Here is a 12500-nt window from a genome sequence, read left to right as displayed (position 1 = left end):
GTCAGCAGCTGTAATTATGGCAAATATTAAAGGTGCTTTGTATAACTTTTCTGGTGGAGGGTCCATCAAATGCTTTTCTCTGTGAAAAGTTATTGCTTTGTCTGGAAGGTTTCACAGTATGGTATTATCTTCTTTCTATCTTCATGGAGACCAAACCATGGAGACCAAAGTTACAGGTCAGATCCGTGGAGAGGCAACCCCGTTCCCAGTCAGAATGCCTGTTTTTCTAGATATTTTTGAGCTAAAAACGACCTGCAATTGAATAAATGTAAGGTAGAGCTGTTTAAAGTCATACTGTGGAACATTCCAGGCAGAGCAATGACATCTCCATAGAAACAAGCATGCATACATTCCTAAACCTGACCCTAACCCTAACTGATTGTGAAAAAATGTAGTGTACTGAAAGAAAGGTGCTACCCTGATACATCAACGGAAAGTAAAAAGAAAATCTGGATGAAGTTTTGTGGCTTTGTCTTGTCAAAAAAAGGTCTGTTTTTTTAGACCTGGCAGCTCAACTGAATGGGAAATCCCATTTTAAAATTTGGTTGATCCCACCCCCAGAAAAAATGCTGAGCGTTAAGGGAATCCCGGGTCTTAATAATTATGCAAAATATGACTCAGGTCACAAGGAGGGTTAGGTTTAGTGCTGTTCAATAATTCAAACTAACAAACTGTAAACAAACAGATGTTAGTTTCAGTTTCACACACTGTAGCAGGTAAAAGAAAAGACAAGTAAGTATTGCACTGTTGTTTGGTCATGGTGTCAATTGTTCAGCTGTGGCGTTTTTTAGGGATGCACCGATACCAATACTTGTATTAAATATCGGCGGCAAGACTGAAAAATAGCTGAATAAGGTATCGGATCCAGATATTCTGTTTGGTCCTCGGATGGATTGGATGTAAGATGTAATTTACAGGTTGGTTTAGTCATACAGCGTCTCATAATGTTTGAACTTTTATTCATCGAAAGCTGTTCTGTAGTTATGTAAAGGATAAATAATAGTGGCATAACACAGTTGGATCTCTTGTAGAATAAGTTAACTGTGTTTTAAGGAAATAAGTGTCATTTTCCATCTCTACACTGGTATCTGTTAAAGCGGGAATCAAAATGATCAAAAAATCAGACACAAATCGATATTAAAACTTGTATAGAAACTAGATATTCATTTCATCTGGTATTAATACTACATTCTATTGTCTAAAGAAAGAGTATTTTTTATTATCATTGTGATATTGGAACCTGTAGTCAGTATAGACTAATTTCCTGTTTACATTTGACCTACTTGTGTCAAAGGAAATAGACAAGTTTAAGTTTACAAAAATGAAACCGCTTTAAATCTTGCTTAAATCTTTGCTCGCTTTCAACAGAAAATCACATAAAGAAAGACAGGCAAGTAAAAAAAAGGTCTATGGAAAAAGGAGAAAGTGACCACAGAGGAGAGGAAGAGGAAGAGCTAGTGCGGAAGATAAGAGATGTGGCCTTCGAGTTTTAACTATGCAAACTCTAGCTACATGAACTAGGCTATTTATTATCTGTACATGTACTAAAGGGGAACTCTCTAAAAAATTACACTTTATCCAGGGGCAACCATGGCAACCAACATTTAAACAGTGATTCCTATTCACCTGTGCTGCTAGGTCTAAAAAAACAAAACAAAAAACAGACTTTTTTGACCTAAAATTATAACAAAAACACATCCAGATTTTATTTGACTTTCAGTGGATGTAAATCTGGATTTTTGCCAATATATTTTTTCATAATCAGGTTAAATTTGCACTAACTTTGTGTTTGGGGGTCTGTCACCTGCTTGTTTCTATTTATATGCCATTGCTTTGCCTGGAATGCTCCATAGCGTGACACTAAACAGCTCTATCTTACATTTATTCAATTACAGGTGGTTTTATAGCACAAAAATACCTCTAAAAACAGACATTCTGCCTGTTATAAGGTTTGAGTTTGGATCGGGGTTAGGTTTAGGAACAGGTAACTTTAAGGTTTTTAGTTCGGTTTGCTGATCAGGTCTTGTCAAAACTGAGCTGTAATGTTGTTTGAATCCATTTTATATTTTTTCTTGAGTTTTCAGATCACATTAAAACATTGAAAAAATTGTCCATTGCATTGTCTATGGTAACTGTTGAACATTCCGCCAATAGAGATGCATGTTGAACCCCCCCAGCATGATGTAACTGCAAAGTATCAATTAAAAATGTATTAAAATGTAATTGCACTGCCCTTGTAAAAAAAAAATGTTGCCAAAATTGTACCCATAGACTCATGCCTCCATTTTGTAACTTCTTTCTTGCCATTTTGGGTTTCTGCTGACACTGACTTTGCATACTTTACAAATAGTTATAGAAATTCCTCTTGACAAATTTGTTCCATCACGTGAGTTCCTCTTACCAACTCGAAACTATCCATTTCCACCACTAGATGTCTCTGCCTCCTCTGCTGTTTAACACCTGTTGAAATGGGGTTAGTCGGTCTGGGTTTGTATTCTTAATTAAAAGCTTTCAAATCTGTTTACATTGATGTGGCCCAGATCGCCAAGTAAACAAGCCCTCGTTTAAAGCTGCACTGGGTAACTTTTCTGCCACCTGCTTGTGTCCGTGGAGGTGTGATTGCTTTGCTTGAAATGTTTCGCAGAATGACTTGAGAACTGAACCAATCTGTGTTGTATTTATTCAGTTACACGTGATCCGTTTAATACCGTATTGTGGAAAATTACAGGTAAAGTAATAATATAACCTGATTACACAGATATAAGTATATTATTAAAGAAAGTTATGTTAAAAAAACACATTCTACTGCTTGAAACTATGTGATGTTATCAAATAATAAAATTAATCCACTGAAAAAAATGGGAATCAAAAGTATAAATAAAAGCTGTTGAATCTATAGTAGGAATATAAATGAAATAACACACAAACAAACAAACAAATTTAGTTAATTAGTATAGCGTCAATTGGCCTAATGCTTTAACTAACTGGATTAGCGCTAATTTGTGCCAAAGAGATCGTTATGGACACAGTACAAGCAAACAATCTGGAGCGGTCTGCCTTTCGGGTTTTAAAAGTCTAATATTAAACAAAATTGACTCTTGTGAGCTTTTAGTCATGTTATAATGTTGTTTCCTCCTTAAAAAACAGACCTGGAGTTGTGGTTTGTTTCATTCACACATGTTTAACACACAAACCCTGCAGATTTAGATTCATATTTAGGTTTGAGTTCTTCTCTCAGACAGAAAGCACTCTACTTAACAAAAGGTAAAAAGAGCTGTTAACTTTAAAACTGCTTAATGAATGACATCACAAGGTGGAAGACAGCACTTTGAGCTTTGGAGATGTAGACAGACTAATAATAAAGAGTTACTCAAACGTGTGAATGAAACAAAACAATTCCAGGCATGTTTTTGAGGAAGTACCAACACATTTTAGAACCTTTAAATCTAAAAAAGATCTAAACTGAGGAAAAAAGGATGTATTTATTTAGCAAAATCTTATAATAATCCTATAATGTAACTTAAATTTTAGTGGAGTCCCTGTCATAGGCACTTTAATAATACTGTGTAAAAAAAAATTTTTTTTAAATAATTATATATATATATATATATATAAGTTATCAATTCAACATTTATTTCATGTGCAAAAATCATACATGAAATAAAATACATTCAAAATTCTACATTAACCCTTATATTGTGTTAGGGTCAAAATTGACCCGTTTTCAAGTTTAGGTATGTAAAAACTACCATTTGCTTTTTTGTATCGGAATGAGGCTTCATCTAATTCTCAGACACAACTATTTTAACGCAACAAAATAAATTTTCAACATTTTAGTAAATTGTAAAGGTCTGAAAAAAAAAAAAGACCTCTGCGGTGTTACGAGTCAAAAATGACCCGGCAGAGAATAGTGGCTGTTTTATGCATCACTTACAAGCTGTAGGCTGCTCTGTGGATCAAATATGGCTCAGTGTGTCCCACAACACACACACACACACACACATACACACACACACGCACCCCTACACATGCAACCCCCCCGCGCACACACACACACACACACACACACACACACACAGGCCCCCTTCACCACATCTCCACAACATGAACTCAAACTTTCTCGTAGAAACTAGATACACACACACAGACACATAAACACACATGCACACACACACGTGCGCGCGAATAAACACCACACACACCGGCCCCCTTCACCACCCCTCCCCCACGTGAACTCAAACTTTCTCGTAGAATCTATATTCACACACACACATAAAAAGGTCGTCTTCACCCACGTGAACTCATCTCTTTCTCGCAGCACATTGATACATTTTGAATCTAAAATAAACATTGTCATATATAAACAGGGTTTTAGTGAGATATTATCAGCTGCAGTCTGTTGCAGCATCAGTCAACATGAGCAGGTTCACTGTTCGCGCTGGATCAGATCTTTGGTCATGACAGTGATTCTGAAGACAGAGAAGAAAGTGAAGCTGAGGAAGATGTGTCTGAGGATGAGGATGAGGACATAGACTGAATAAAAGAAGTGGACTAAGTGAGTGTGACGTCACCCACAGCGTTTGGCGCCGCTCAAATGAAGCTCACGGTTACAGGAGTGAATCTAGAGCCAGGTTATTTGTTATGAATAGGATTTTTTGGACAGACAAAACAGCCAAAAAAAAAAAATATCAGGATCATGTGTCGCAGGTTAATACGTATATTTTAAGATGAAAATGATGAGGCTCACAGCAGCAGGTACAAAGAGAAGGACGACAAGATCCTAACATAAGTTAATTGGAGCCAGAGTCAGAAGGAGCCGGAAGAGCCTCCTGGAGAACTTCCTATTTGGAACATGGTGGCTACAGCGTTAGTTATGTCCATTCATATATACGTCTGTGGATGAGGATGAGGTTCAGTATGACCCTGAACAAGAGCACACATGTGGTGAGGAGAACCCAGATGTCACAAAGACTGAAAGAGACGTCTTCAAGTCAAGAAAAGGTGACAGTTCATGGTCACCAAACCCTCTTGACACCCAATATAATTATACTTATATAAATTATGTTTATATTATATGTATTATATATAATATAATTATGATTATAGTATAATTATATAATATAATTACAAATTTTAACACTATAGGAAATATAATTAGTGAATTTAAGCAGTTGTAATCAAAACGAGTGGTATATTTTAAGATAAAAGGTCTGTGGAGCCAAAAAAAAATAAAAAAAATAAAAAATTTTCCATGGACATGAACACATACTAAGTTAGTTATGAGGTGAAAAACAATATTGGATGATATCTAGTGTTGTTAAGTATTTTTCAGGCTGAGTTAAATCACAGGTCAAATTTGACCCAGTAACACTAAAGATGCATGTAGCTTTCTAACACAATACAAGGGTTAAAACTCTGATTATAGACTTGTGTAGTTGTATAGTTTGTTAGTGGGTCATTCTAGCTTACACATTAGCCTCTCTTCTTGCTAAAGCTAAGCAGCTCAGGTGAGAGCACCTGTGGCACAGCTGAGCGCAGATTTGGAGCAGTTTAAAACTAATGGATTGGCTCTAAGCAGTTAGTTCAATTAACACTCCTCTGGCCCCCACTCTACTTTAAACAGAGAGACATAGAGAGTGTGAGTGTAACCCAGACACACCCAGCTCTACTCACTCACTCTGGTGAAACATGTTATTTCATGTTGGACTATAAGATAACCATTTTTTAACCTTATATTGATTGATCACCATTTTCAATTACATTTAAATCCGTACCATTTATCAAAAAAGGTCAAATTTCTTCCTCCAAAGTCTGAACTCCAAACCACATGTTTTTACTGACAGAGGATTGGCAGTGGACCTCTCCATTAACACCTCAGCTGATGAAAACTGATCAGCTCTATCTCTACTCAAATTCAATGAAATGCATAGCCCTAATTCCAAGTATTTGACTAATATTACTATGAAATTGCATTGCATATATGTATATATGTATATGTATATATATATATATATATATATTATTATATTCATTAACTATGAATCATTCTGTTAGCAAGTGTGATGTGTGATTCATTTAATCAGTCAACTTTAATTCCTCAGTAGTCTGTGGCTCACACTTCCAGTAAATGTGACACTGGTGTCCCATAAACCGTATTATCTTTATCTGAGCCTCATCAACCCCCGACCTGAGCTGTTATTATACACTTTGACATACAGGTCATCACACAGCCCCTCCTCTCTCCTTCCTGCTTCCTTGCTGCTGCTCTGTTCTGAGGCTCTGTGCTGCCACTACAGGGGCTGGCTGGAGAAGAACCCATTAGCCTTTGACCTTTGGGGAAATCTTTTATGAATGAGACAAAACAAACTATTGCATTCAACATGCAGCCCCAACATTTCATTTGATTTCAGAGAATCAGCAATGCATGGACTGCAGGGAGCAGCTTTTTATGCATTTTTGATGCAAGTTCCAATGCAAGGAAGTAAAATAAAAACAGATTTTTCCCCCAAATGGATCTGAACATCAAATCTGACGAATGGCTTTAATGGATTTTTTGCCCAGCCCTCCTACCTGCTCCCTGTGCCAAATACAAAAGGTTTAGAAATGGTTAAGCCTCTGTTATTGGGGCTGGTGTTGGAAAATAAGGAATCTGGCTTTTCAGTTTGTCAAATTTTAACCAGATTTAAGTTAGCTGGAAACCTCACTGATCATCTTAGGTGTTTTTAATGGAGAGCCAAAGCAGATGTGAAGCTTTGGAGGAAGACATGCCATTGCTTTTGTGTTAAAAGATGCTTAAAAATCTGAATTGTTTATGTTCAGGAAAGTAATACAGAAATCCAATGTTGTTTGTTTTTATATAAAACAAAAATGAAGTATTATCTTACCTCCTTTCCCATGAGAAGACTAATAAGCAACATCTCTTTACTTTCTCCCTGATTAGACTCCGCTAAAAAATATACATTTAAATACCTGAAACCATTGTTCCTCAAACTGTGGTCGAGCTCTTCAGTTCGTGGGTTTGCCTAGGCTCTAATGAAGAATAAGGAACTTTTATTTTTAGAACTACAGTGGGATTGATGTAGTCCACATTCAGAACTGGTTTTAGTCTTATATTAGACCTGTATAGTCCTGTTATATGGTGGTGCTCCGTGTGAAAAGTCTGAGAGCCACTTTCTGAACCACACCTATTGCACAAACGTTTGACTAATATTTTCACAATGCAAAAACACACTTGAGGGCATTATTTCTGGGTATGGTAATGTAGCTGCTCAGCCGACGCAAACGGACTTCCTCATTTTAAAAAAAAATTGCCAAACACAAGTGAAACCATAGTTCTGCTTTGCCCTGGGTTGAACTTACCATAGAGGGGACAAATGGCGCAAGAATCCCCCCAAATCTACACGACATAGAGCACACTCCCAAACCAGCATTTCTGAAACACAACAGAAACAGACATTATCGCAGGTTTAAGCAGGTTTCAGTAAATCAGTTGTTATGCTTTGGAATGGCATTTTAACACTCACTGAAAGGCGCATTGTGTAACTTTTCTGGTGGATAGTCAATCACCTGTTTGTTTCTATGGATTGTCACTGCTCTGCCTTACATTTATTCAATTACAGGTGGTTTTATAGCTCAAAAATACTTCAAAAAACAGGCATTTTGACTGGTGGAAAGGTTTAATGCCATACTGTGAAACATTCCAAACAAACCAATAACATATCCATAGATTTGATGGCACCTCCAACCAGAAAAGTTACACAACACACCTTTAATCCAATAATTTCACAATGCTTATAATCATCCACTAAATTTCATAATAATAATATAATGACAGATTTTATTTACGCTGCACTTTATATTTGAAAAACAAATTTTGGAGTGCTACAGCCAGTTTAAAATCACATATAAAAACAACAATAAAAAATAAAATCCAAAAAGTTTAGATTTAAAATAGGGATGGGCATTCGATTAAATTTTCTTAATCGATTGTCGGGAGAATTAACGATCGATTATTGATTAATCATTAACGTTTTTATATTAAAATTATCATCATTATTATTACTATCTGCACTACTAATCTGCATAAATAAATTCAACTTTATGACATATAAATCGTAACCAGTCTAGAGCCACATCAGTTCGTTTGAGATTTTAATGTGTTTAATGCAACTTTGTGCAACTCTCACAGAAACAAAACTTAAAAACACATGGCTAATTTGCATAAACTAAGCAAAGAAAAAAAAAAAAAAAAAAAAAAAAAACAGCTTCAGTTCAACTTCTGTCAGATTAAAGGACACAATTCAGTGGAATACAGGTTAGTGTGACCATATTTGTGTTTGTCAAAACCAGGACACCGTACGGGGGGTGGGAGGTGGGGCCTCGTCATCGACATTGCGCTACTCTCATGTGGCAAAACATTTGAATGTTTTTCAGTGTCCTGGTGAACTTTTTCCCACTGCAGACCAAAACATATATGCCTGCTTTGTACGCTGTGCACATGGCCTCGCACTTGTCCCGACTGGAATGGAAATCGTGGAATTTCTTGTACAAGTCATCGTTAAATACTCATTTGCGCTTCGGCATGTTGCAGACTGATCGACTGTTTGTGTCTGCTCGCTCCTTCTGCTACATGTCTGGAGCCCCGTTTGTCCCCGGACACGGACATTTGGTCACCCTAGGCTACGCACAGCAACTTACATTCGGTTTGTCGATTAAAAATGAACATAATCGATGAAATTCTTAATGATCAATTATCAAATCATGCCCATCCCTAATTTAAAAACTAACTAAAATTGTAATCAACTGAGAATAACTTGTATTTTGGACTTGCATTGTTTTGCTGTAACTTGTAAACGGTTTTAGAAGAACCATAAGAAAATAAGGAGAAATGGTGTTATCCATTCAGAGACTTTGGTATATGAGGACCACTTGGAAACAACTGATGGACTATCCCAGACAGTACTAGAGACAGTACAGTTGTAAAAAGTTGCAGCTCTTATGGTTAAAATGAGACCGCTGTGTGCTGTCTGTATGTAATTATAATGCATTTTTATTGTTAGGGAAGCAGGAAGTAAGGCTGATGCGCAGTTAGCATGCTAGTTGTTGCTAGCATTACCGTGATGGTAAAAACTCCATTCTGGACTGTGAAAAGTGCTTAGAAACTTATCCCAGTGAAAAGTTAGGATGCTAAGAATGTATTATAAAAGTGCTGAACAGTAAAAGCACAGTAAAAACCAAGTACAACGCCTTTAAAGATGCACTCTGTAATTTGTCTGCTGGGGGGTCCGTCACCTGCTTGCCTTAAATGTAAGTATATCCATGAAGACTTGCAAGCCAAATTACAGGTTAGATCTGTGGAGAAGCGACCCCACTCACAGTAACAATGGACGTTTTTAAAGATATCGTGAGCCATAAATGATACCTGTAGATGACTAAATGCAAGACAGATTAGTTTAATGCCATACTGTGGACAATTTAAACCAAAGCATTTACATCTCAATGGAACAAACAGGTTGCGGACCCCCTGCAGAAAAGTTACACAATGCATTTTTAAATATATGAGTAACACAACGTTTTAAGCAATACTTTTTACACTGATTAAAAATAATAACCGTTTACCTGATAACTGTTGGGTAGAGCTCTGCCGTGTACACATAGGTGATGTTGAAGGCGGCGCTCACCATGAGTTTGCCCAACAGCGCCAAAGAGGTCACGTTCAAAAGCATCTCTAAAATAGAAACATGTAGTTAGAACAGATACATCACAATATATATTATGAGTTCTACAGAGATGCCTTTGGAGCCTGTATAAGGGGGAGGTGTCTTGCCTAAGGACACAATGTGCAATGTGAATATGTTATAGACTGAAAAATGTGACAAATGAAAGGTCCTGTTTCTGAATTTAATTGGAACTAAAAACTTTGCACTACTAAACTGTGTATATGGTGTTTTAATAGCATTAGCTACTTTCTCTAGTCATTTTTCTACACTTTTTAAGTCCTCCAGACCTTGCCCCTCCTCACCCCTCACTCTCCCCTTTAGTCCTACAGTCCCTGCACCTTCTACCTCCCTCACTCTCCCCTTTAGTCCTCCAGTCCCCGCACCTCCTATCTCCCTCACTCTCCCCTTTAGTCCTCCCTCTTCCTCCCTCACTCACCCCTTTAGTTCACTAGACCCCACCCCTTTAGTTCTACAGACCCCTTCCTCCCCCCTCACTCTCCCCTTTAGTTCTCTAGTCCCCGCACCTCCTACCTCCTTCACTCTCCCCTTTAGTCCTCCCTCTTCCTCCTGCACTCACCCCTTTAGTTCACTAGACCCCACCCTTTTTCCTGCCTGACTCTCCCCTTTAGTCCTCCAGACCCCGTCCCTTTTCCTCCCTCTCTCCCCTTTAGTCCACTAGACCCCGCTCCTTTTCCTCCTCCCTGTCTCCCCTTTAGTCCACCAGACCCTGCCCCTCCTCCTTCCTCACGCTCCCCTTTAGTCCTACAGACCTCTTCCTCCCCCTCACTCTCCCCTTTAGTCCTCCAGTCCCCGCACCTCCTACCTCCCTCACTCTCCCCTTTAGTCCTCCCTCTTCCTCCCTCACTCACCCCTTTAGTTCACTAGACCCCGCCCCTTAACCCTACCTCACTCTCCCCTTTAGTCCTCCAGACCCCGCCCCTCATCCCTACCTCACTCTCCCCTTTAGTCCTCCAGACCCCGACCCTCATCCCTATCTCACTCTCCCCTTTAGTCCTCCAGACCCCGCCCCCTCCTCCCCCTCACTCTCCCCTTTAGTCCTCCAGGTACTGCCCAGTTTAACAGCTGTTTGCAATGTGATTGTGTGGGCGGAGTTTAGGCGTTTAGTCCCATTTTAAGTAATCCTTATCCCCGCCCAATAAGTCGCTGGAATAGAGACAGCTTTTGTTTCACCACAGTTCTCACCCAACAAAGTCTCTAACTAGATAAAACCGTCACTCTCTGGCAGCTGAACTCTGCGTTGGATTGACAAAGCATTCTGAAGCACTCAAATTTCTTCTTAAAAGGTGCAATATGTAACTTTTCTTGTATACCTTCATGATGATGTAATTGCTTTGCTTGGAATGTTTCACAGTATGGCATTAAACTTCATAGGCTCTATTCACGCTTACGTCACAAACCAGAAAGATTTTTGGAAACATGCGACGGCAATTTCTGGCAGGCTCTGTTTGCGGTAGTAAGTCTGACAAAATCTAGGAAAAATGTCCCAATTTTCTTCATCTCCATGTCATCGTAGCGTTCTGTTATGTTCGCCTAATCAACAATTACAACTAGGGGTGTGCAAAAATATCGGAATATCGATATATCGTATCGTTTAATGTGATGATACAGTATCGATATCGTGGGCTGCTGTATCGATATATCACCAAGAGTATTTTTACGTGTTTTACTAAATTATTTTGTTACAGAGCTACAGTTTTGTTGCTTGTGGAGAGAAAGGAAGCTCATTTATGCAACACATTTGACATTTTGACATTGTTGTGAGGATTTAAATGTTTGTGTTTCATATGAACTTTGCACAAGAAGTGGTTTAACAAACACTTTTAGTATCACAGCCATGATTTAGCCTTTTTTTATTGAACTGTATCGAATCGATTTGAAATATATCATATCGAATCGAAAGTGCACTGTATCGAGATATGTATAGTATAGTGGCCTGTGTATCGAGGTATGTATCGTATCGGCAACTTCTTAATGATACCCAGCCATAATTCCAATCATACCTCAATTTTCATCATTTCCCCACTGACACGCAACTCCGAGCGATTAGAAGAGATGATGGTGACAAATTCAAGATGATTTCAAACAGCACATATGTCTGCAGTCTTCATTTTACCACTGATCACATTTACTTCAGTGGGTTTGATCACGTTTTCATGTTTCCAAATGCAGTGTTTCCCATAGCGCTTTATAGTTAGGGCCCCCACCTTGACTACATCCCTCCGGAAAAAAAACAACACAGCATCCTCACATGCATAGACAATGAGGCCGCACTGTGATGAGGCTGAATAGCGGCATCTATTGGTTAAATATGTTACGGCGCCATCTATCATCTATCATCATTTTTATCGGAAGAGAAGCTAATTATCCGGATGGCTGGATAACATACCTGTGGTCGTCATGCGATGGACACATGAAGGTAAAATATTTAATTATAATTGTTCATCTAAACTTTGAAGCATTTGAACTAAGTGTCCTACCAACTGCTTGCCCATATATTTTGTTTCTTAAGATACTATAAGATACTATATTTTGCTGCCGATGTGTTTGCATGTTTGGCATTTACATGTGGTTTTCTCTAGTATACACAGGACATCCCCAGGTTTGACTACCCCAATTTTAAGACTTTTTAAAGACTTTTTAAGACCACTTAAATGAAAATTTAAAACCAACATCGCACCCATTCTGCGGGCGAAAAACACCAGATCCAATTCAAATAATGACCAACCAACTACTAGAATCTAAGAGTCACTGTGAATTAAA

The 12500-nt window shown here is 38.2% G+C and overlaps 1 protein-coding gene across 1 annotated transcript in view; it reads right to left on the bottom strand.

Annotated features, from left to right (window-relative positions):
• The window catches only part of slc22a15 (solute carrier family 22 member 15), a 55539-nt gene that overhangs the window by 5337 nt on the left and 37702 nt on the right, over positions 1-12500 (bottom strand). Inside the window, exons 10-11 of the mRNA XM_020917017.2 lie at positions 9619-9727; positions 7360-7432 (exon numbers count right to left, since the gene is read on the bottom strand). Of these exons, the coding sequence (XP_020772676.2) occupies positions 7360-7432; positions 9619-9727 (182 nt within the window). The remainder of the gene's footprint in view (positions 1-7359; positions 7433-9618; positions 9728-12500) is intronic.

This window comes from Boleophthalmus pectinirostris, unplaced genomic scaffold (assembly GCF_026225935.1).
Source record: "Boleophthalmus pectinirostris isolate CB_2022bp ecotype Guang Dong unplaced genomic scaffold, ASM2622593v1 HiC_scaffold_5, whole genome shotgun sequence".
In the NCBI taxonomy this organism is placed as follows: Eukaryota; Metazoa; Chordata; class Actinopteri; order Gobiiformes; family Gobiidae; genus Boleophthalmus; species Boleophthalmus pectinirostris.
The sequence above is the reverse complement of the archived record's forward strand: the minus strand, read 5'-3'. Positions and strand labels throughout refer to the sequence as shown.